At 38.5% G+C, this 25,513-nt stretch overlaps 1 protein-coding gene across 2 annotated transcripts in view; it reads left to right on the plus strand.

Annotated features, from left to right (window-relative positions):
• Window positions 1–2,296: 2,296 nt before the first annotated feature.
• Window positions 2,297–25,513, plus strand: part of NSMAF (neutral sphingomyelinase activation associated factor) — a 38,150-nt gene continuing 14,933 nt past the window's right edge. Inside the window, exons 1-14 of one of the 2 annotated variants that reach the window (XM_084213879.1) lie at window positions 2,297–2,458; window positions 12,117–12,206; window positions 12,308–12,386; window positions 12,478–12,545; window positions 12,631–12,667; window positions 15,359–15,409; window positions 17,855–17,926; window positions 18,290–18,337; window positions 18,463–18,515; window positions 19,027–19,156; window positions 20,958–21,029; window positions 21,854–21,962; window positions 24,006–24,182; window positions 25,149–25,228. In XM_084213879.1, the coding sequence (XP_084070005.1) occupies window positions 2,406–2,458; window positions 12,117–12,206; window positions 12,308–12,386; window positions 12,478–12,545; window positions 12,631–12,667; window positions 15,359–15,409; window positions 17,855–17,926; window positions 18,290–18,337; window positions 18,463–18,515; window positions 19,027–19,156; window positions 20,958–21,029; window positions 21,854–21,962; window positions 24,006–24,182; window positions 25,149–25,228 (1,119 nt within the window). In that variant the 5' untranslated portion in view covers window positions 2,297–2,405. Of the gene's footprint in view, window positions 2,459–12,116; window positions 12,207–12,307; window positions 12,387–12,477; window positions 12,546–12,630; window positions 12,668–15,358; window positions 15,410–16,635; window positions 16,725–17,854; window positions 17,927–18,289; window positions 18,338–18,462; window positions 18,516–19,026; window positions 19,157–20,957; window positions 21,030–21,853; window positions 21,963–24,005; window positions 24,183–25,148; window positions 25,229–25,513 lie in introns of those variants that run through there. The other variant, XM_084213880.1, reaches the window with a different exon arrangement.

Here is a 25,513-nt window from a genome sequence, read left to right on the forward strand (position 1 = left end):
GTTGTAATTTCAGTTCTTTTCAGTATTTCCATTTGTGATTTGCAAGATGCAGCAGAATATAGATATATTGAAAAACCTTGTTCTCACCACTGTGAGAGCTAGAAGACAGCATCAAATTTCAAAACTATTTTCTTAACTAGGATAAATGTCTAAAGTTAGCAAGATTAAATCCTCACAGCAAAATATTATACCTGAGAAGAGCTTACATATATAGGAGAAAAAATGGAGAACTAGATGGCATTATGTTAGAATCAGTTCTGAGCAGAAATTTCTGTCGCAATAAGACAAGCAAGTTCTTACTGGGATGTATTTATGAATGTTCCTGTCATCTGTCATGTGTAACACATGGAGCATAATTACTGCACTCTAGTTGGTGTTGATACGTTACATCCTAAGATAAAGGCAAAAGTCATACTGGAATGTGACTTTTTGGCAGAATAAAGCTGGAAGAATAAATCATTTATGAGTGTGGTCTATAAGAAAAGGGAAAAAAGGTGTTTAGTCTATGAGAGGATGATATACATATCCTCACATATAAACAATTATATGAATAGGTATACATTTATACACAAATATTTATTAAAACATATGTGAGGCACAGAAATACCTTTCACCTTCAAGTACTGCATTCAGCTCTGGGGTCCTCAACACAGGAAGGATATCAACCTTCTGGAACTAGTCCAGAGGAGGCCACCAAGATTATTGTAGGAATGTAGCACCTCTGCTCTGAAGAAAGGCTGAGAGAATTGGGATTCTTCAGCCTGGAAAAGAGAATGCTTCAGGGCGACCTAATTGTGTCCTTCCAGTACCTGAAAGAAGCCTACAAGAAAGAGACTATTTACAAGAGCATGTAGTGACAAGGACAAGGGGTAATGGTGTCAAACTACTAAAAGAGAAAAAGTTTAGGTTATATATGAGGAAGAAATTATTTACTGTGAGGGTGGCGAGGCACTAGAACAGGTTTCTCAGAGAAGTGGTGGATACTACATCCCTGGAAGTGTTTGAGGCCAGACTGGATGGGGCCCTGAGCCATCTGGTCTAGTGGAAGGTGTCCAAGCCCATGGCAGCGGGGGTGGAACTAGATGATTTTTAAGGTCCCCTTCAACCCAAGCCCCTCCATGATTCTGGGATTCCATTATTTCCATTGGAAATCTGACAAGGAATGCAGCAAAGAAAAATCAGGTTGGCTATTGGACAAATATACATCCACAGGTGCTGTTGGAAGTTTGTACAGGTTACACACAAATGTCGCAGATTTTCTTCAAACAGGTGATTTTACAAATTGATTAGAGAAATAGTTCATGCAGATGACAGAGGTGGTTTTCAAACTGTGATCTGTTGCCTCCTTATGTTCTGTGAAGTACTCCTGAAGAGACCCCTGAAAGACAATTAGCCAAAGTAAATCTGCTTTCTGTAATTACAACAGTTCTCCTATCTATGTCCAGAAGTTGAAAATATTTGAGTAACACTGATCAACATTTACCTGAATCCATCTGAGTACAGAGAGTACATCAGACAATCTCTTGAGGTCTAGAAGCCTCAAATAATTCTTTCAGTTTCTATATCCTCTCCATGAATCCATTTTTCTAACTTATTCAAAAAGCAAGATTTTTCTGCTGCACAAGAGATTGCGTCTGTAAACGCATAATAAATTGTTCAGCTACAGTGGCAGTTTTATCAATCGAAGGGGTTTTACACGGACTAAGAGATTTTACTTAACTCCTCTTTCCAAAGAAGTCTTTCTAGGCAATGATAGGACTGGAATAAACGGCGTGAAGCTGAGTCAGGGGAGGTTTAGGTAGAGTATGAGGAAAAGGTTTTTCAGCCGGGGGTGGCTGGGCGCTGGAACAGGCTCCCCACGGCAGCGGGCACAGCCCCGATCCTGACAGGGCTCAGGAAGCGTTCGGACAATGCCCGGTGTGACTCGTGGGGATGTCCCGGGCAGGGCAGGCAGTTGGATCCCTTCCAGCTCCGCACATACTGCGATTCCAGGCTTTGAACACACCTCCTGCCCGCACAGCTTCTGTCGCACCATTACGGGCACAATGATCTCACTGCAGTGGCACTACATTTAAAACTTTTATTTTAGTCCACGTAACGAAGCTGTTTCACAATGTAATACAGCGTGAGCTTCCCTCCGTGTGCGCCGCGGAGGCCCCGAAGGGCCGCATAGGCACCGCAGCCCGGGCGAGAGCGCAGAACCCTCGGCGCCGACTGACTGCGTTTTCCCGGCCTTCTCCCTGTGCCGCCTTCCCCCGCCTCTCCGGCGGTACAAACGGGGCGGGCCGGGCTCGCCAGCCCGGCTGCGGCCGCGGCCGAGCCGCTCTCCCCGCCTCCCTGAGGCGCGGCCTGGCCCGGCCCGGCCTGCTGTGGCGGCGGCACCGGCGGCTCGGCCGGGCGGCTCCATGGCTTTCATCCGCAGGCGGCGGCTGGAGCGGGAGCTGTACTCCAAGGAGAGGTGAGCGGCACTGCCCCACCGGCCCCGGCCGCCCCCGCTCGGCCCCGGCCCCTCGGAGGGCCCGGCGGAGCTGCGGGCGGCGGGGCCTCCGGAGAGGCCGCGGCGCAGCGCCGGGACGAGAGCCCGGGCGCCGTGCTGCTCTCGTTGTTGTCACTGTTGAGATCAGGTGGCTGATGGTTCCCCTGAGTTAAGGCTGCCAAGGGTGTAGAAAGGACCTGGAAAAACAGAAATGCTGCTTGCCTTGCATAAATTGCATGAGAAATAGCGTGTTGTAAATTTTTGTTTATTAGTTTATTAGTTGTACTTGTGGCATGGAGCTATGCGTCACTGTAGTTTGTTGTATTTTTTCCTATTTTTTTCCCTGAACACTGTAGTCAGTGTATTGTCAGCTCTTGAATTACAGACTCTGTGTTGTCTCTTTAAAGCGTTAAGTTAAATTTGTGCGCTTCTCTTTGCTGACTGTAATCTTTGTTTTGTTTCTGATCGTACAACAAAGGCTTATCACATATGCTTGAGTGTATCCCGAATTTACTCTCTTATTTTTAGGTACTGTCCCACTTCCCTTTGCCTGGCTTTGCTGTATCTGTCTTGTCAAAAAGTTTCAAAATCTTTTGCAAGCCTAACATTTCCACATGAGGAATCTCTGTGAGAGCAGTAGGTCGGCATGGATCACACAGCAGAAGGACACCACCTTCTCTGGGGGGATCAGGGATCCCCAGGTGTCTCCTGCTGCAGCAACCAGGGAAACAGCAGGCTGGTCCCGTGTGAGCCCTGTGCAAATTCCTGCTGCAGATGTCTGCTGGTTACACAGCACTGTTTATTGTTGATGAGAAAACCACATGATGAAGAGCTGGACTCACTCTGTCCATATAACTTCTGATTCATAACTGTACAACCCATGAAGCTACCACATCATCTGAAGTGGGTTTTTCTTTTTTGCCTTTTTTTTTTCTAAGTACAGATGTGTTCCGGATCACGTTTTTTCTTCTTGTATATCTTGTTGCTTTGGGGAGGCTGCTGTGGTTTCAGATGTGTGTAAGGGAGTGCAGGCAGAAAGGACAAACTTCCGGTATTGAAGGAAAAGATAAATATTTTTAATTGTAACGAAAGCATCTTAATTGTAGGAAGATCAAGTAGAATGACTGTGTTAGCTGTATTATGGATTTAATGTAAGTAGCCTTTTTTCTTTTTTTTGGAAAGCTGAAAAAAAAGGCCAAAAATCAGACTTGTCCCAAAGAACCTAAATAGGGTCTAAACCTCTTCTGAAAAGCCCTGAGAACAAACTCAACATGTCAATGTCAGCATTACTGAGCTACAATTGTTGATGAGAACTTTTTTCTTTGCTTCTACTTGAAAGCATATCAGGATCTTATTATTTGAGCTTGTAATTTGAGCACTTTATGAAAGGTCAGTCTTATTCTCATTTCCACTGGCAGGGTTTTCTGTATCTGCAAACCCATTTCTCTGTTCTTCCCCTTACCTAACAATTGATATTAGTATAAAACCTAAGTAAATTTATATGTTTTGTACCCTATATCAGGTCCCTCCCTCTCCCTCTTTTCCTGTGATTTTCTCAATTAGGAAATCTTAAAAGCATTTAAGTGATTTGAAATATTTTGAGCTTAGAATGATCAGGTCAGAAACACTGTATTTTGTTGCATGTTGTCCTTATAGTTCTATCTTAAAACAGAAAAAAACAGCTTGCTGTGACTTAATTGAAGGGACAGGTTCTGAGATTTTTTTTTACCTAGCCGCTGGGTAGCTGTTAGAGACACCAACTTCTGCTTGAAAGCTTTGCTTGATCTTTGTGTCTTTGGGGAAGATATTTCCTAGGGAAATGAACAGGACTTCTTAAAGTTTTGTGGCAACTTCATTTGAAGTGTGTTTTGCTTTGGGGTTTTTTGGGGTTTTTTTGGTTTTTTGTTACTTGTACGTTCCTTTCTACATAACTTTAATCTGTAAAAGTTCCAGTTAAGAGTAATGTGAAACTTGGTAAGTAGGAAGTTAATCTTCTTATGCAGTTACTTTGGAGGGAAGGACGATCAAATTAGTTTTAAGTGATCTGAAAAAAAAATTTCTTCTTAACTAACTGGTCTACTTTATTATCTAGTTACATAAACCTTCTTTTCTGACTATATGCCATTTTCTAGAAGAAAACAAGAAAATGCTGAAATGTCCTGTGTCCAGGACAGTTTATTTAATCCCCAAAATATTCATCCTTCATGAAGAGCAATCCTTTTTTTCAAGCAATTTTAGTTACAAAACATCAAATTAGATGATGTGGTGTTTGGCCCAGGTCGTTGCTTTCTTTATAAATTAATTTCTCACTTCTGCTGGCAGTATGCCCAAATGCAGACAAGTGTAAACAGTTGATACAGGGTCTCTCTATGCAGTGCTGATGGTTTGTCTTGCACCCTGCTTGGCTTCCCCTGCTTGGCTTCCTATGTGAGGGGCTCATCTCTTTGCTGGAAACATCACTCACGTGAAGCAACCTACTGGCAGCGTGTAGGTGCTGCAGATGGATCTTTGGTGTGATGGTTGCTTGGGTATTGGATTTTTATTTTTTTTAATATCTATATATATACATATATTTTTATATATATGTTTGTTTTTTTTAGTCAGTAGCCTTATCTTACTCTCTTGAGACAAAGTATGCATAATGAAGGCTTTTATCCAAAGATCTGCAAATGAGTCCTGCAGCTGGCCTACAGATAATTTGTTCTTGTTGGGAGGAGGTTTAATTTTAGAGTTGGTTTTGCATAGCTGTGTGCTGCTGCTAGATTGGGCTGCCCTGCTTTTTGGTCCCTGACAATTTCCTTCTGTTATCAGGACTGTACTTCCAGTTTCAGGTCAAGTGATTGTGCAAGGTGTGTTGGATCAGCCACTTGAAACCCTTGTGTCCAAGTAGATTTTCTAGCATGTGCTTTTCTGATGAAAGGACAAAGATAGTAAGGCTTCAACCACAGATTATGAATTTAAAGCAGGATCAGTGGGTACCTTTCCTGTGTGTTATAAACAGGATTTTGCCAAGGCACTGGTCCCTACATGGTCATTCCTGTGTCCAGTTTGAATAAGTCCAGTGCTTCGGTTGGTAGATGAAATTGGTATATAAAATAAACTGTGGACTTGTTTTGTTTTCTTTTTTTATCCCCCCAGGTGTTGTTGAATGTCTGAGTCTTTTTCAGACTGAAGTATAGACGGACATGCACATCAGGCAGAGGAACAGTAAAATTCTCAAGTAGACCAAGCCTGATGCAGCACACTTTTGTTTGGAGGATATTTTGTAGCATCTTGGCAGGAGTTACAAACCCCAGGTTGTAGTTTGTAAGGGATGATTGGCTTCTTGGCTGCATACTCAGAACAATGCTAGGAATGTTTGGGTGCCTGTGGGTTCCCAAACCTTGTGTATTGGGAATGACATCATACAAGCTGAAGTTTTGCAAGTGTTTTCTTGCTACTTAGTGCCGAGTTTTCGCATGCGTCTTGGGTGTGTTCTTGACTCATATTCCTCAGACCTTTTCCGAGTGGCAATTATATGGCAGCTCTTTGAAAAAGGAAGTGAGTTCTGTTTTTCTTGGCAAGGTGGTTACCTTTTTCTTTTTTCTACCTGGAGCTGCTTCTCAAAGGAATACTAATTCCCTTCATAAGAAAATACCTTCCAACTGACTGGCATATGAATTTTTCAGTTATTCTTAATATAATCTTTCTGGGACTATACAAAGACAGGAATTTGAGATAGGTCTTCAAGCTAAATTATGTTGGCATGCTTTAATTTACCTCTCCCCTGAAGTGTAGGTGCTTGCCTTTTAAGTTCAAACAGCTCCTTATAGACTGTTAAAAGATTAACTCTTTACCAGATTCTGTGTACTTTTAACACTGTGTTGGGATGAAGGTGTTCCAGCACAAAAGCTCTTAAAGCCTCCATTAAAGTTATCTGGGGGGCTGTAGAGACGTGTGTGTCTACACTGTACTGGTCATCCCTTGCTGTAGCTCCCACCCCCCCAACATATACTCTTGGGTAGACGCACACAACTATGGCTGAGAATCTTTTCCCTTTTTGGATCTGGGAGAGTCCTTGTGTTAAGTTGGTGGTGTTGGTTTTTCCAGCTGTGTGAGTTGTTATAATAAAAGGATATTCCCTTATCTAGCATGTTCTTTCTTCCCTCTTCAAGATGCTGCTGCTGTTGATTTTTGGAAGCAGAACTTACACTGTTACACCTCAGGTTTAATGCAAGTGTCTTTCTACCCACTCTAAAGCTCAAGGCTTTGCCATAGTGGCAGTGGTGGCTACCGATTTATTTTACCCTGGAAAGTGAAACTGCCTCTTTCCTGGCATCTCTTGATAGCAGAGCAGCTGTGTGGGTTTGCTGCACTCGAAAGGGTAAAGTCTTCTTCCTGACCACCTTGTTCTTGTGCCTGACCCATTCTCATGGTACTGTTTCTGGTATCCCATGTACCCTTCCCTGTACAAAACTATCCTGGGAAAACTCCACAGCTCTGAATAGAAGCTTGCATTATGTCCTGTTTGCTAATGTGATAACTTTTTAAGTCAAAATTGGCTGGTTTCCACAACTGGAAGTAGTTTTTAAAGCATTACAAGTGTGTGGAACCAGCAAAGTTATTGAAGATGCTGTTTGGTTTTTTTTCCTTCAATTTCCATTTTTCAAATATTACACATAGTAAGAAAATACAGTCATCTTGGAAGTTCTCCTAGGGTCTGTTTGCTGTTGGTGAGACATTGGGGATAAAGGGTGGACTGTTAAGAGGCTATAGTATAAGGCATTGAACATCTTGCAGACTCTCAACCCTTACAGCTACTTCCGTGGGGTTTGAACTTTTTTGAAAATCTTGTCTAATTTGTCTCTATGTCATTTTCAGAATAATATGTTGGGTTTGGCTTTTTTTTTTTTTTTGGATAGCCTAGTATGTTGATTTCATTGTCAAAGAAAAAAAATGGTCAATGATCCCGGAAGACATGCCTGTGGCTTCCTGACTTAATCAGTGTGTTGCAAACCATTGAATAGCATAGTGGCCACAACATTTGTGGGCATAAACCCATCTTTATTAGGGTGTAAGCATAAAAACATCCTGTAATGAGCTTTAAGGTGTGAGTTTTATTGCTGGATTTCAAAGGATTTTGTGTCAACAGATATTTGAGCTGCTTTCCAAGCTATAGCATCACCTTTCTCTAAGTAGATTTCTAATTAATTAATGATTTATACTTTGGAAGTTTTGATTAACAATTGGACTATTAATTTTGAAATTGATCAAAACTACCACTTGCTGGTAATAAGAAAAATGTCTCAAACTTGATCATTTTCTGTTTGTGATATTTGTTTATTACTGTATTACAGGAATACAAAGTTTTAGAGCACCAGGCAAAGGAGTTTAATAGAAACTGAAGGGATCTCCTACAAATATGTAAGAACCAGAACTGGGCTTTTATTGTTTATTGGTTTATTTGGTTGGATTTTTTTAGATGCTGGTTCTTGCAGATCATTTAAAAGTGGAAAAAAAAAATCAAATCCCTTTTTCATTTTAGATACCAAAGCATTTTTGTGCCTTATCCATTTAAAACTTTTGATTTGCCTGACTAACTGCTTAGAATGAGGGGTTTTAGGTCTTGGAATCAGACTTGAAGGCAAGGGAGGGTAGACTGGGGACAGAGTTACTTATTGTTACTTGTGCTGGCATTGATTTTTTTGTTCCAGGTCGCTATTCCAGGTCAGTGTGATAAAGTCATAGGCTTACAGTGTGTGCTGTTAATTACACAGCACTGGGAACACTACAGCTGCTCAGTGGCTGAAAACCAAAATATAGTTTTCAACTCTTACAGGTTTAACCAGTTTCTTATACAGAGTATCTCATGCATTCTCTGCCTACTGTTACTTGTTGATTTTAATTTTTTTATGTCTTCCTGTCACGTGCAGAATTAAGTTACTATTTTAAATGTATGCTAAATTTAAATTGTACACATACAAATTCTTGTTGTAGGACCACATAGCAGTTGATAGTAAATAAATTTGGTGTGCCAGTTGTCTTGATATCTCAAGTGTCTTTGGAATACTTCCTTTAGCTCTTTGGAAAGCAGTCAACCCAAGCCCAACTGCTTAGTTGCATGTTGAAGATCCCCATTGCTGTAATTTTATAGCTATTATGATTTATGTCCTATTTTTTTCAGGCCTTCACAACACTGTCTATTTATGCAACATGCCAGAGACTGAGCTGTACCGTGCTATCTGTAGATACTTGTTAAACCTCCTGGCAAGCCTGAAGTATCATTATGTGCAGTGATGGTTCTCAAGAGGGACCCTGTTGATACAGTAACTATCAGTGGCTCTGTTTATTTATGTGAAAGATACTTCTGTGAAGATAAAAATCTCTGACCGTACCTTAGTAACATGTGATGAAACTTGACTTTTCTTTGACAGCTCTATGGATAATTTACACAGGAAAATTTAATTTAAATACTTGAGCAGTAAAGACTAAGATGAGTTGAGAAATTCTAGAAGGTTATTCCAGCGATCATGCATCATAATCTTCAGAGTTCATTATTAGCAGTAACTTGAACTGGGCTAGATTTGTTAGCCAGTAGTGAGATGCAAGTCTGAAAATTTACTTTCACTTATGGAATCGTATGAATTTTAAGAGGGGCCATTTTTGTGACATTTGTGGAGTTTTGATATCTGGGCTCTGTCTGCCTGCAGAAGTGACTTGTTGCAGCCTGAAAATATAGGAATATGCAGTTACAGTAAGTGGGTTTGCGAATAGCAGTAAGCATAGAGATGCTAGGAAGAGGCTTCAGAACTACATGGAAGGCTCTGCGGATAGTGGGAGGGGAAGATAAATATGCAAAATGCGCTTAGCCTATATGATGGACAGTGTGTGAGGAAAAATGCCTTAACAGGTTCCAGCACAGCCTTACAACCCATTTTCCAGACAGCAAAGCTGAGGTCAGTGAGCAGGAGATCATTGCATAGGAGATTGCTGGTCTCCAGCTAGAAGCACTACAGCAGTGCTGTCTCTGTAAGACTGGAGAATGAGTACTGATGTGGAAGAGACGCAGAGAGAATAGCAGAAGGATAAACTGGATGCTGCTAGCAAACATGGTATTTAAAAAGGAGTAAACCTACAGTTTTCCCACAGTACCTATTTTGCCTATATAAAGAGTTTATCTTGAGTTTTTGTGCATATCTTTACTTTACTTTTCCACCCCCCCTTCCCCCCACGACACCATCTGGTTCAGCAGCTGTAAGTGTTGTGCTGGGGAAAGAATACCTTAAATTCTTGCCTGCAGCTTCTGGTTTTGGGAAGGTGAATTGATATATATAGTGAAAAGTATACAAAGACACAATAGTTTCATAGAGGTAGTTATAATGAAAAATAACTCTCTTGTTTTATGTATTTTGGCTGATGTTGAGCATATTATAGTTACTGTGAATAACAGCCATTGTTTTGATATAAAAACATGGCTTGTCTTGAATACATGAGGGATGCCTGCATTTACCAAAAACTTAAAAATCTAGTAAATACCAGTGCTGTCAACAGGTGAATTTGGAAAGAATATAAAAATGTGAGGAGTTTGTTAAAAGAATAGGTGGAGACAAAGGAGAGAGCCCAAGTGTGAAGAATTTCAGAAATTAATTGTGTTGAACATGGATTATAGTTTTCTTGGAAAAATTGTGGGGCCATAAATGCCATTTCTCTGAAGCTCATGTTCTCTATGTCAATAGTGGCTGTTTCCTGATGAAAGAGAATAGATTTTTTTTCAAAAAAACCTGTGTGCTACCTTTGTTCTTGACTTTTATATTTTTATTACTTTTGTATTAATAATAATTATTATTATTATATGTATAGTATCCATAGTACGCTTATACATACTAGAAAGACAAGCATTTTAGTGGTGAATTGCTCTTTATACATCCTAACATAGCTTTATCAAAAAGCTTTAAAAATGTGATAGAACTTGCAAGTTCTGAGTTTGCAAAATCGGAAATTCTGAGTTTATCCTGGTTGATTTCAACTGGATGATATGTTGAAAAATGGAGTATAATAGGATAGGAAACATAGTAGCTTCCCCACAGTTACTGAGTATAATTCCATATGGCACAGAATAACCCTTAGTCCGTTGGGGTCAGCTGTCCTGGCTGTGTCCCCTCCCAACTCCTTGTGCACCTCCAGCCTCCTCACTCGCAGGGTGGGGTGAAGCAGAAAAGGCCTTGACTCTGTTTAAGCACACTCAGTGCTTAAATCTTTAAATTATCAACATTTTTAAGCACAAATCTGAAGCAAAGCCCCATAGTACATACTGCAAAGAAAAAACCAAGCCAAAACCAGCACAATGGGATCATAAAAAAACTGTTTTCAAGAGAGGAAAGTAAAGATAAGGCCATTTAAAAAAGCAGCAGAGCAGTAAGACAAGGTATCTTGGAAACACAAACAGTTTTGAGTATATAGAGCCACTGTTACTTGTAGTTGCAGTAAAACCTGTATTGTTATGTTCTGTTTAAGATAACAACCACGACACAATCTTTAAGTGCACAAGATATATTTTCAATAATGTTATTTTTTCCATTGTGAAATATGCTTTTTTAACGAACAGGCTGTTTGAATCACTCAGTTTGTGAACTCCTGACATATTTACTGCTGTTTGAATACTGCTCTGGGGACACTTGGTGTTTATTGGTGTTTTCACAGGCATTTCTAGTGAAGCACATCATGAGCGAAGTACAAAAAGCTCAAAATGTGGGTGTAAATAAATGCTAAGTACTTGTGCAGATCAGATCAGTGCTGCACACAAACAAGTTGTACTTCCAACTGAAGTTGTTTTTGCTTCTCCTGCTGTGCCAGTATCCACTGGCATTCTCTACAGCTGAAGCACTCAGTGACTGAGTGTTCACCCTGTTAGAAAGTTGTTGAGTTTTGATCACTTGTAGCAGTTTTACTTAAGTTGGTAGAGAAAGCATTTTCATGTCCCCCCTAATCTGGCCTATTTGCATTTACTTGCAGGACTGGCATTACTATGATCCTGCAATTAAATACTTTTGAAGACTTCAGTTTCCTATTTTTGTTTTGTTGTTGTTGTTGAAGTTTGTTGTTAATCACATTAGTTCATCAACAGGCTTCCTGGGGGCTGAACAGAGATGTGGAGGAAGTACAAAATATGGTTGGTGAGGAAGGTAATGCTTCCTCAGAGGGCATCCATTGAGTGACTCACTCATGTTGTAAAATCTGGGCCAGTGTTTTCACTTAACATTTTAGACCAGTTTAATTTGGCTTCACTTCAAAACGATCTAATTCCTTCCATTCTAAGTGATTAGTTCCTGCCCTTCCATTTTGTGTTATTGCATATTTTGCCTGGCATATATTGAACAGGGCTAAAGCAGAAAGCCTGGTTATATTAGAATAGTTTCTATCTGAGACATCAGAATCAAATATCTAACCTTATATGTGTTGGAAGAGCATCAGTTGATCATCTTCACATGTACACAAGTTTTCCATATAGGTTGTTATTTTAAAAAGTTAATTCATTATTGGGGTGTGGGGTGCAACAAAGAGATCAGTGAAAACTTTCCAAACACCTGAAATGTTTTATTAAGAGTACTAACTGTTATGGTATTTTCTCTTAGAATAAAAGATTTTTATTTTTAATTTTTAGGTTTTCACTGCTTCTTCTGAACCTGGAAGAATATTACTTTGAACAGCACACAGCTAATCATATTATAAATAAAGATTGCAAAGATGAAAGGTAGAAAACTCTTACATACCTTCATTTCCTGGAGTAATTCTAGGTTCATGTATCTTGAACGCATGCACAACTTTTTTTTTTGTTGTTGTTGTTCCTTTTAGAAAATTTAGAGGCTCCCTAAAAATCTGTTCTAAGTCAATTATTTTTGAACCAGATGACAATATCCAGCCTATTATCAAGGTAAGCAGTGCAAACTTTAATTTCTTGGTAACTAAAGATTGTGTTTAAAAAGGTTTTAAGAAAGACCATGTATTTTTATAACTTGCTGCAGATATCATTGCGGGATTGCAGTAGTATAAAAGCCCCAGAAGATAATGAAGCAAATAACCCTTTCACAAGGTAGGTAAATCTAGGATACTGTATGTATTTAACTGCCTTTAAAGCCCAAACTCCCATAATTTCAAATATCTTATTTACATTTTAGGAATACATCTGGAGGGATTTCTGTTGTATGTAGCCAGGTAAGACATGCATATAATAGATTTTTGATGTATAAATGGGTTAGGTTACATAAATGAGCAAGCTTACATTCCTTAATGGCTTTTTTCCTCAAAGCTGTAATCCAAGAGTGGGAAGTTAACTGAAAACAAAACTAATTAGTGTCAAAAACTTAGCATTAATGTGAAACTGTTGATGCTGGAAATTGCAAACTGTTAATGACTTCATTAAGTCATTAATTCAATAAACTGAACGTTTTTGCCCTATGCATTTTATAATGGAGCTTAGGGAAACCTTAGAATTGAATGAAAAAGGAGAATAGACTGTAATAAAACTTGTTATTGATCATCTTTAGTTTGTTTTTGTTGCTCTGGTTTCATCTATTTTCTGCAGCATATTGGGGTAATGGCAAAGCCATCTCAGTCCCTGCGCTTCAGCTTAGTAAAAACTCTGGACTGTGCTGTGTGTCCACCAAGTAGTTTTCAGAAGGTGTCCTGCAATATTGTCTTAAAGTTTCAGTCAAGAGTTGTGGTTGTGGATGTATTCATTCTTAGAGTTAACCAAGGGGATGCACTTTAAATTTTGGTAAATTGCAGTTGATAGGTGTTCCAAAGCTGTTAAAAAAAAAAAAAAAAGTTCATGTGTTCCTTTCAGGATAGAACAGAGTTGAGGCTGGAAATACAATTTTCAATATTCTTGTTTATTTCTAAAATCTGTCTTTACCAACACCCAAAATGGTTAGCCTTGCTAAGTTATGTGCTGTTGCAGTCAAAAACAAACTCAAGCATTTAATACTGTCTATGCCAGAGAAGTTTGTGGTTTATGTTGTAACCAGTATATTTAATTTCATTTTGAAACTGCTTCTGTGAAAAATAATGTGTAATCTATTTTTTGAGTCGGCAGGTTTTCTATGTACTGAGTGATTTTTAAAAACATATTTCTAACTCCTCCAGGCAATGCTTCCACTATACATCATTACTCTGTGTTTTGAAGAACAAGGGATTATAGGAAACATCTTGTAGGAAAGAGGAATTAAGTTTTAAGATGGCAAGTGTGGCTAGCACCCCCCAATCCTCCATTTGTAGCTTGCCAGTCATCTTCCTATCTCTGAGGAAACGTTCTGAAATACTTGGATGGCAACATAAATGCTGGTATTTTGTATAAAAGGCATATGGACTTCCAAGTGTCAAGTAGTCACTAGTTGTAATTATGACAGGAAACCACAACTAAGGAATATTTGGAACATCTTAAACATCTTTGCCTTTTAGAATCAAAAAAGTTGTTAGTGCATAGCTGGATAAGCAGCTTTTCCTTATGTAACAGACAACTTAGAACTAATGGCTTTAAAATATAGTAAATGGGAATAATAACTTGATATTATTTCAGGATTTTTTCTTGAGATAAGAAATCTCAAGGGGGAAATCCTCCAAAGATAGGAAATTAATACAGTATGCTTAGGTTTTTGCTCAGCTTACAAGTAAAGAAAACTAAACCATTATGTCTACTTCTTATGTAATGTAGAGTACTCAGTATAGTTATCCTGCAGAAGAGCAATGCATGTGAAGCAGATTTCTCATTCTGATTTTCCTGTGGCCTGATTCAGGTCTGTACATGATGATGTCAGATGAAAGACACTAATTACCATTGTTTTTTAATGTAGCACTTAGAGAGGCATGCTGAGCTTATGGGCTTCCAAGCCTGCCACTTGCTTTGTTCTAGCTGGATATTTCTTGGAGCAGTCATGGGCTGAAGGTTGGTTCTGTTGTCAGCTGGTGGGAATGGGGAAGGCTGTATGTAGCATCCAGAAGGATTCAGTAGTGTAGAACTGCAGGTGTGCTACTTTTTGTTTATCCTTTCCTGATGAAGGAAACTGAGGCACTGGGAAAGGACCTATGATCATCCAAGTTTCTTGGGCCAGGAGTAGAACACAGTAGGTTATGCAGTTGTCACCCCAGGACAGCAGTCCATTGTATTTTGTTTAGTTCAGAACCAGTCCTGAGCTTGGGCCTGAGATTTAGCAAATTTGAGCCTTCTCTGCAGACAGCAAAACCATAACTTATTTCTGGCTTGTTGCCTTTTAGATGGTGCATAGTAAGGCGCAGTGTACTAATTAGTGTGCTACCAGTCAGGTCTTTTTATAGGAGTCGTGAGAATGTTCTGAAGAAGGAGAGTAGTTTTATGTGGGTTTTGGAGAGGAAAGACATTCTCAGAGATAAGGCTAACACCAGAGAAATAAAACTGTTGGAAAGCAGTTTTGGATGAGGGAGGAAATCTGGTGTTCATTGTGGTTGGAGCTGGAGGCAAAACGTTTAGGAGCAGAAGAAAGGCATTCATTTGAGAAAGTTTGCACAGTGTGTGTTGCGTGTTGCCAGTCTGGAGTAATTCCTGTTTGGGCAGAACCTTGAGCCACTAAAAGAGGGAAAGGATCTGCCCCTCTGAATGTAGCTCCTTCATGATCATATGATTAGGATAAAAGCCGCTAATCAACTGTATAAGTAAGCCTCTGAACAAAATTGGACTCTTGCCCTCCTTGCAGTTAGCTGGTGTAAAAGCTCATTGTTTTTCTGCAGTTTATCTGGGGTAGTTAAAGCAGGATATTACAACTCAGTGTTTTGCTTGCTTAAACCGTGTTCTTAGCTTTGTATTTACCAGTAGTTCTGATTAATTATATTATTTTTTAAGGTGTGAATCTGTAATGTCTATTATTCTTTCAGGTTTTTCTCATTAAAGAAAGAAATGTTATTGCACCCTATAAAACAGTAAGAGTAAGTATATATTTTTTCACTGCTCTTAGCAAACTGGAGTTTTGTAAGGATTTATGTTCTTATTTCTGAAAGAGTAAGATAATTATCATTTGAGAAATATGACAGTGAAGCTTTTAAAAAAAGTATTTTTAAAAAAATATTGAAAAAGCATGTCTGAATTCTTCTGTGATGGCTTTCTGATGCTTCTTGAAGGACATGCTGCAGACTTGACACTTGCTATGTATCTTGATGTACAGCTCTATGGGCTCAAAAGTCAGAGCTGTCAGCTGACTGCTCGTGTACAGTGGACACTGCATCCTGGCTAAGTGGCTTCTCCTCAGTTCTGCTCAGACTGAGATTGCTGAGATTCTGCTCAGATGAGAGATTACTAATTGATATTTCCCAGCTGAGTGTTCTCATTTGAAAGTAGTGGTGGATAAGGCTGCTCACAGCAGAAATTGGAGCTTGCTCCTGGCTTTATGCTGATGGGGTCAGTCTGCTCCAATTCTGAGCCTGGAGGCTTCAAAGCATACAAGTAAGAGTTCTTTGCTTAAATTGTGAGATTAGTTAAGACACAAATGAAAAACTTTTATTTTTCAGAGTTAATTCACTTTTTGCCCAAGAGTTGAAAAAGATAGAATTATATGTCTCAATATTGTTTTTGTTTAAGTAGGAAACCTCAAGAATGATGGATTCTATAAATCTGTATTACTATAGTGAATAGTAAAGAGACAAGAGAGGATCTCTGTTCTCTCAACAAGTGCTTTCGGTTGGTTTTGTGATTAGATCTGCCTCTGAACTAGGACTTAAAAGGTTTTTTTCTTTGTTTTTTTTATTCTGATAATTCTTCATGTGTTGAACCTATTTTGTCTTCTAGTCCTTCTATGATCTGTTTTGCAGACATGTGCAGGATTTATTAAGTATCAGACAAATACCTTATCTCATTTCCAACACAGTGGAAAAGGAAAGAATCAGAAGGGTTGTTTGGAAAGCTCTTCACTTCATTTTCTTCTAAGTTATGATTCATCCACAGCTAAAACATTTCTGACAGTTAACCATCACAATTTACTTAGCTGAAGTGCAGCGTTTTCTCTGCATTTTAAAACAAGAAATCTAGTTCACCTTCAATCTTTTCTGATTTTTTTCTGTTGCTGCTGAATATCTTCTGTTGAATTGTTGCCAGTTCCATATGTCACTGAAATTGAGTCATACTTTTTATCTTCCATGTCTTTCTTTGATTGTTTCAGATCAATTACAAAATATTGAGCTCTTGTCTTTGAATATGGCTGAAGAGTTACAGAGACAACTGCTCACAAAAACTGTCACATTGTTGGCTGTAAGCAATACTTGTAGACCATTCACTAGGATTTCTGAGAGCTGTGTTTTTTTCCTGTTGAAGGAAAACGATGCTCTGGGTGAAACGTTACAAGGCTTTTATCTAAATTGCTACTGAATTTAATGTCTCCCTATAATCCAGTTCCATTTGCTTTTCAAAGCATGCTTTCCTCTTGCATTTTTGTCAGTTCAGCTCAGATCACTTACATTACAGTGAAGATCATCTAGATTTTCATGTCTTCCTTCCTTCAGTTTAAGATTAATCCAGTTGCATCTACTGACCAATGTCTTGCTTTAGTCTTACTGATCACTTTGTTGCTTTTTTGTTTGAAGTCTAGCATGAGAAGTCAAAAAACACTACAGAAACATGTCGATATAGTTTTATACTACATTCAGGGGTCATGAAAGTATTCAACAACCTTTGCTAAATATGAGTTGTGAGTAAAGCTATTGCCAGTTGATCCATACACATACTTTTAATATACTTAAGTAAAACCAGAAATGTCTACTATAAGATGACGCTTAAGAAAGCTGTGAAAACTTCGTAGGAGAAAAATGAGTGTGCCACATAAGCTGGTTGATGTGTTAGTGAGGCTTTTGTGAATGACTAGTCAAAATAGACTGTGATTGGATTTGGGATCTTTTCAGCTCAAAACTACTTATGTAGATGAGAGTGACTAACTTTTTTAGCCTAGTCTTTAAAGATTTGATGGACTGGTGTCTTTCATCTATAAGAAATACAGTAGCTGTTTAAAATGTAACATGTCATTTGCTAGTTCTATATTTACATGTGTTTAAAATAGATATTAAAATAGGTAGAACAGGTACTACTTTTTCATTTATTGATGTTTGCACTGCATTAACTTATTCACTTCAGAGCTATTGTGCTGTATTGTATTAAACAACACTGCACAGAGAGCTTTCCCCAGGGAAGATATATTTGTAAAGAAAAAAGATCAACATCTGCTTTTGCAATCTTTGACATATAACAAAACCTTTAATAGCATAGTTTTACTGGGTTTTAGAGTCTTATTATTTAGGGGTCTTTAGTTTTGCTTACCTTAATTTTATTTTTTTTTCCACTGATTTCTATTTGAAATTAATTCATAGTAAATGTACATTCTATTTTAGGGTAGAACAGAACACTTATTCCAACTGGATGTTGCTTGGAAAGTAGGAGATGTTGTGCAAACTCTACATCAGGTATGTGGCTATTTGATATCTCTGCATAGTTCATCACAGCATCTTTTGATTTTAAGTGTAGAGCTTTATTTGTATTCAAGGTGAAAACCTTGGAGTATCTATTTTTAAAATGTGGGCTTGAACAGAGCATCTAGTTCTGACAACTGTTGTAAGTGACCCATATTACCTTTCAGGATGCAGTTACAACTAAGCGAAGTAGTAACATGGCAGTAGAAGTGAATAAATATTTCCTACTTTAAAAAGAAATTGTAATAGTTCTTTTAGTATGCCATCACCAAGATTGCTAAAGCCCCTCCTGTTTCTGTTGACTTCTGAGCTGTGTGGGACATCTCTGTGCTGTTTCACTTAAAGCTCATTGTTTAGCTTTACAGGGCTTCTTGTCTAGATAAGATGGGAGATCAAGCTGCCATGGTGAGTGTCTGATTATTTCTAATATCCCTGCTTAATAATGAAATTGTGATATCACTGTTTAATAACTAAGTTCTCATTGCATTTGAATCAGATACCATATTAATTTTTCTTTCCTTCCACATTAGATAACTGCTATATTACAATCACGCTTGGCTAGGACTTCATTTGATAAATACAGGTACTTTTCTAATCATTTTCTTCTGGGAAATCATTTTCATCTTGTTGGTTGTTTAGTCTACTGCACTAATAGTTAGATGGCTGGTTGAGTTGGTGTAAGTTCTCTAATTCAGAGAGTTAGCTTCTTAGTATTCTGAAGCATCTGGAATGTAGAGTGGGCAATTCTGTGTTGAGAAGATGAATGTGTTACTTTGTCTCCAAAATGTTTCATTTCCCTGAGAATTTGTTGCAATTCCGTGTCAGTATATGCCAAATAAAACTATAGTTCTAGAAAAGTCAGCTGACTTAACTGCCCTGAGACTGGAGCAGAATTTAGCAGTGTTCCTTTCTGGAATGCCTTTTAAAGTGGTAGTCCCAAAAAAGAACTTTATTCCTGTGTAAAATAGGCTTAGTGAAGTCCCCATTCTGATGTCCCAAGGCTATAAGCTAACTAAAACCTTTCTAAGTAATTTAAGGTTGCCTCTACCAAAGTAAGAACTGGAGGTAAACTTACTCCTTTTCTTCACTTGTAGATTTCAAAGCATTTCTGAAACGCTGCATATGGAATGTAAAGCAGAAATGGTGACGCCACTGGTGACTAATCCAGGGCATGTGTGCGTTAGTGATGCTAACTTGTACTTCCAGCCTCTTAATGGATATCCTGTAAGTGCCTCATAGATGGTCTTGCTTACAATGTGAGCACGCTGCCCTGCTAGTGGACAGTTTTAATTCTCTGCACTTTTTTTCTGAAATGCACATAGAGCACATTTCCAAGGCGACTATTTTCAGTTATATTTAGAAGGTCATTAGATTTCCTTTGATCTCTGCTGCATTGAGTGTATCTCTCTCTGTGAGGCTTCATTCTGTGCTAACTTGCTTAAAGTTTACCTCCTACTGACAAAGCACAAAATATCCTTTGCTCATTCTCTATTAATATTTCAAGATCACTATTTGTTTCATTTCATTTAAGATAAATTTCTCAATCTTAGTCTGATACTGTTCCAACTTAGTGAGAGCTTTATATACATGTAGTTTACTTTGGGAGCTCTTAGCTAGGTTTTCTATTAAACTGACCATTTCTTTCTCTGGAGGAAAACTGAGTGTGTGTTGCTGATGGACTATTGCTTTGGAACTTTCTCATAGAAACAGTAGTGATCATCTCAGCAGGCCACTGACTTAGCTATGATTCTGTGAAATACCTTTAGTATGGACATGGCAGTAGCAAAACCACTAGAAAACTTTAATTCTCAGATTAATTTTTTTTTTCCAATATGCTTGTCAGCATGTGAGATTACATCAGCAGCCCTGGTGCTGTTCCAGCTGGGTATGACTGGTCCTGCAGGCTGGTGGAGCATAGTCTGGCCAGGGATGAAGTACCAAGCTAGACCCATCCTCTAATCCCACTGCTGAACTGCCAGTTCCCTCCCCAGGGCTGAGGACTGGAGCATTCCTCTAGTGCTCTCATCTGCTGGTACCCTGTGAGGCAAGAAAGGAATCTGCCTGATTTGAGTGCCCTAAGGACAAGGAAAAGACAAGCAGAAGATTCAGTGGTGTCTGGGGACTCAGACACAGGGGAAATAAAGGGAAAGTTCTGAGTGCTCTGAAAAGAACATTGAATTAGAGAGATCATGCCTGTGACGAGGAAGGAATATTTGGAGCTAGTGCAGAGAATGAAAAAGGGGATTGGAGAAAGCATATTTGACAAAGGAGGAGGAATTTGGGGGGCAGACTTTATAGCGAGGCTTTTTGCTATAGGCCAAGGGTAATAGTTTTAAACTAGAACAAGTTGGATTCAAACTAAATAGAGGGAAAAAAGGTCTTTACAATGGGGGTGGTAAATCACTGACACAGGTTGTCCAGAGAGGGGGTGGATGCCCCATCCCTGGAAATATTCAAGGTTAGGTGGGACCACACTCATAGTAACCTGGTCTAGTTAAAGATGTCCCTGCTCACTGCAGAGGGGTTGGACTAGATAACCTTCAAAGGTCCCTTCCTACCTGAATTACTCTATGATTCGGAGGTGCTGGAAGTAAGTCCAAGCAAGGAAAGGGAGTTTCAGGGGGATAACAGTGCCATTCTGGTTCCACCCACCAGGTGGCACCCTTGGCACAGTTCGCCTAGCAGCCCGAGGGTTCCTTTTGATCGAGTTCGTCGTGTTCTGCTTCTCTGGTGCATGAGCGCTGCTACTGGTGACAGACCCGGGGATAATGCACTACTGCTTACTTATTCCTAAACTGCTCTGCTGCTCAGGCAAAAACCAACAGCAAAGACAAGCTTCTTCTTTCTAACATAACTGCTTAGCATCACTATTCCACTACTAAAATAACATGGATGGATATTATTTTCATATTGTTAATATCTGTACTCAAGGAAAACTTCAGATTTTCTGAGGAGGGTAAGGTAGAAGAACATAAACCTACTAGAATGTTTCCATCTTTTCTTCCCCCTCCCTCATCCCCCACAGAAACCAGTAGTACAAATAACACTGCAAAATGTGCGTCGCATCTATAAAAGAAGACATGGGTTGATGCCACTGGTAAGCTCAAGATTTTTTTTTTTTTTTTTTTTATTTGTCATGCTGTATATATGGTTTCTTAAAGAGATCACCTGAAACAGTCTGTATCATTAGGTAAAAACCATGCGTTCCTAAATTCTCTATTAAATAGTGAACAGTACTCAATGATCCTTTCTGGTTTTTTAAGTGTTTCCTTTTCCTGTGCTGTCAAAAAGATGAAAACAGAGTGAATTCTGACAAGGATGAAAAACTTGTTTCATAAGCAGTCAGCATAGGAGAAGAGAGTCCCGTTAGGGAGCAATTAATTCAATTTATCTCAAGCACCTATCACAGGACAATGAATTTTTCTCTCTTGGTGTATTTTCTCTGGATTGATTAATGGATGAAGTTTTGTCACTGCTTCATATTGAGACTAATGTGGAGTGATGATTCCTGCTGTACATGACTGAGGAATATCAAGAGCTCTGCAGTGAAACCTCAGTTGTGTTCTTTCAGTGTTAGCGCCGAAATGTCAATCTTGTGGATTTTTTTTGTCTCAAAACACATTTAAACCAAATATACTTTTTTTTTTTTGCCTAAGTGAATGGAGTTAATGCAAAGAATTAAGTGTCTATTACCTAGGCCTAATCAATCCAGACAGAGACAACCTATTGGTTCACTCTGAACTGAATGCTCCTGTGACTAGAAATAGAAAATTCAGTATGTTAGATTTTGTGGGCAAAGCTGCTACCGAGTTTAGAGTCATAAGACTTTTTAGTAAGTGGAACATTCTGTTAAAAACCACGAGTACTACAGGTTGTTAATGATTGCTCTCATTTGTTTCCCCCCCACCTTTAATATTTCAGGGACTTGAAGTATTTTGCACAGAAAACGATCTATGTTCTGACATCTACTTGAAATTCTACAACTGTCAGGATCGAGATGAGGTCTATCGCCTTATTGCAAAATATATAGGTTTGGAGTATTTATTTATTAATGTAGTGTGTAGTACCTTGGGAAGGGAAATTTGCCTGGATTTTGCTCTGTTGATGTGTGGGAAGAATGAGAAAAAATAAACAGATATATAGGCTGTAATAATTTTTAATAGAAAGGAGCAAAGATCAGAATGAATGTTGTGAAATGGCACCAGTTTGGTTGTGTTTGAAGAGCTGAGTGTGAAAGCTGAGGAGGCATTGTTGAGGCAAAACAATTTTTTTTAATTTGCAATTTGATACATACTGTCATTTAACAGCCCCCTTTCCCCCCTTAAAAAAACCCAAAAAAACCCCAAAAATCAAACAAATGAAGCAAACAAAGCCACATAACACTATCTTCAAAGTAAGGGATAAATAACTAAATTGTGTTTTGCTGAAAAAATATAGACTAGCTTGTGTGTGGATCCCCCAAGTCCTCAGTTAAGACCCTATTGAAAAACTTCCTGTAATAGGTGGATTTCCAATGCACACATAAGTACCTGAACTTTCCTCAGTCTTAGGAGTGGTTGATGAAAATTGCCATTCTGAAACAGTTGAATTCTCATTTCTATTAAATCTTGTATGCATTACTTCCTAGAAAGGGATGGTTATCTTTTTGCAGATTGTAAACAGAAACTTCCTAAAATGTGTGGGTCCTGGAAAAAAAAAAAAGGGAGGAAAAGGCTGAGTTTTTCTGTAATTTGAAACATTGCAATTCATACTTACTGCCAATATTGAAAATGCTTATGTAAATTTTGTGCTATTTTATTATTGTGCCAGGACTCTGGTTCTGTTTCAATGAATTCACCTAAATATTAGTTGACATTTCCCTCCTGCTTCACAAAATAAAAAGGAAGGGCCACAAAGGAATGATAACTTTCTTATAGTATTTTATATTTTTCTTTGGAAAGGAAATAGATTCTGACATCATTTTCTCTGTTGTTAAAATACTGCATGCTGTTACCCTGCTTCAGACTTTTTCTGGATAATTTTCTAAGGTGAAATTTCAAGGTGTAGATGAGAATGCTGATGATGTTGGAACTTAGAAATAAAAAATGTTGGGCCCTTTCCCTAAAAGTGTTTGTAGCACCTCGGTATCTCTCTGGCAGCAGAAGAGCCTCTCTTTGAACGTGCTAATGCTTTTTACTTGTAGAATTTCAAGTCCAAAAGTGAAGGAAAGATTGAACTATGTCTTTCCAGTGAAGGAAAGATGGGAAAATGTCTTTCTATCCTATGCTGAAATAGAGGCTAAAATAGAGGCTTGTCATAATCTAATCCAAGTTTTTTTCTTTCCATCATGCCATGGTTGCAGTCCTTCAATTCTGCAATTTCAGGTACTTGCCCAGGTGCTGTATACAGAATCAATGGAAGAAAGTTTAAAAATAAATAAATAACCTATTTTTTCAGCAGCATACCTTGACATTACAGCTAATAAGCAGGGTAGTGCAGTTTGAATGTACTGAGCTCCTGCCTATATTTCAAAGAGAACTCCAGGTGCATAATTCCTAGTTTTTTGAGCATGGGCCAATTTTCTTTCCCTCTACTTTGTTTTAGTGGATGTGAAATTAAATCCTGTTCATGTACATACATGACTTCTTTCCACAAATTACTGATAGTGGGCGTCCTTGGTTACAGTAGGAAAATAGATTTGATTTTTTTCTTGACTCAAGCAGAACTGCTTCTAGAAATTGAAATCGTAAAGGTTAACAGATTGCTGAGAGATGTTCATGGTCTGCAAGTATTTTTCCATTCCTATGTAAATATTCATCCATTCTTACTGTGTTTGGTTTCAGCACTCCTTCTTTATGGGTTTTTTTTTTTGACCAATGCAATTGAGACCCATGTGCAGAGATATTAAAAAATGTGTGAAGTATGGTAGCTATGGCGACATGAAGTTGCCAGTTAATTCTGACTTGTTCTATTAAGAAACTGTGCCTTTAATTGTTTTACAGTATCTTGCATAATGTTAATCGCAGTATAACTTAGGGGCTAAACTCCAAACCTCCCAACTCTTAATGTTTTGTTTTATTTTATTTTATTTCAGAAAATCATATTGCAGAGCACACAGCTGAAAGTTACGTGTTGCAGTGGCAGCGAGGACATATATCAAATTACCAGTATCTTCTCCATCTCAACAACCTGGCTGATAGAAGCTGCAACGATCTCTCCCAGTATCCTGTATTTCCTTGGATCATAGCAGACTACTCTAGTTCAGTGTTAGGTATGTGTATATGAAAAAGCGTGTTAGTGTATCATGACCAACCTGAAATGTGTGGGGAGGTTTTTACACTACATAAACTTCATGTTTTATCAAAATGAACCTAGCATTAGTGGTCTTGGGTGTTTTCTTGTGGTCTTACCCCGCCCCTTTAGCTTAGAGAACAAAATACATCACCTTTTTCTTTTAAGTATTGCACTCCTCAGATAGAGAATATGTACCAAACATCTGCTTGGTTGCTTTGCAGATCAGCAGTACTGAGCATTCAAAGATGTTGTGATTCTTATAAATGGAAAAAAAGCAGTAAAATTACTTTTTTTTTTTTTTTTAAACTAGTTAGATGCACTGAAATGTGTAGAATCCAGGTGTTCTTTTATGATTCTTAGCATTGCAAATTGAATGCAAGAGGCTGACAAGGCTTGTGCCTGAATAGGCTCCTTGATTAAGGGTCGTAGTGCAGTTTGTGTTGGGATTTTGTCCTTTTGAGGATTGTGTCCCCCTGCAAGAAGCAGAGTAGGGGAATCTTGTGGTATTCATCAACACCTGCTCAAACACTTCAATCTGATTATATGGTGGGACTTAACTGTAGCCTGACAGAGTGGTTAATGAGTAGGGAGAAGATGATACCAGCTGCTTTTGCGCCTTTGGTAGCAATACCTTGATTAGATGATACTACTTGTAGTAACTGCCCCATAGATTAACTATTAGTTCTTAAGAAAAAGCTATGAGATTATACATACTTGGAAGGAAGATGAGTAGCTATTCACAGTAAGTCTTTATGGGATTGCAGTTAGTAGGGAGGGAGAAAATTACTGGAGGGGTTCTATGTTGGCTTTTGTTTGCTTTGTTGCTGCTTGGATAGGTAAGGGGGTTTTTGGGTTTGGTTTTTAAATATTGATTAGAGTACATTAAAGTCTAGTAGAATCCTTGGAGTCTTTAAGTAGGCATTTGGTTTGTTTTTTTTTTAAGATCTGACAAAGCCTGAAACATTTCGTGACCTTAGTAAACCAGTTGGTGCCCTGAATAAGGAAAGGCTGGATAGACTTGTGGTATGTATATCTTGGTATTTATATGCTGAACATTTTGTGCCTTGTACATACTGGTAATAAAAGGAGTTTTGTCCAGCAAGCTTTGGGAATTATGTCTTGGGAATTATTCTATCAAAAGTTAGCTATAAACTTTATCAGAAGCAAACACACCTATGACCATTCCATATTTATTTTCTGGCTTAATTTCATCAGAACTGGTTTTGTAAGTGCTAATTTAAAATTATTTGAATCCATTTCCTCTGTCTTACTAACTTTTCATACCTGTATACTTTTGAAAGTTTTGCC

This window comes from Fringilla coelebs (assembly GCF_963513975.1).
Source record: "Fringilla coelebs genome assembly, chromosome: 1".
NCBI lineage: Eukaryota > Metazoa > Chordata > Aves > Passeriformes > Fringillidae > Fringilla > Fringilla coelebs.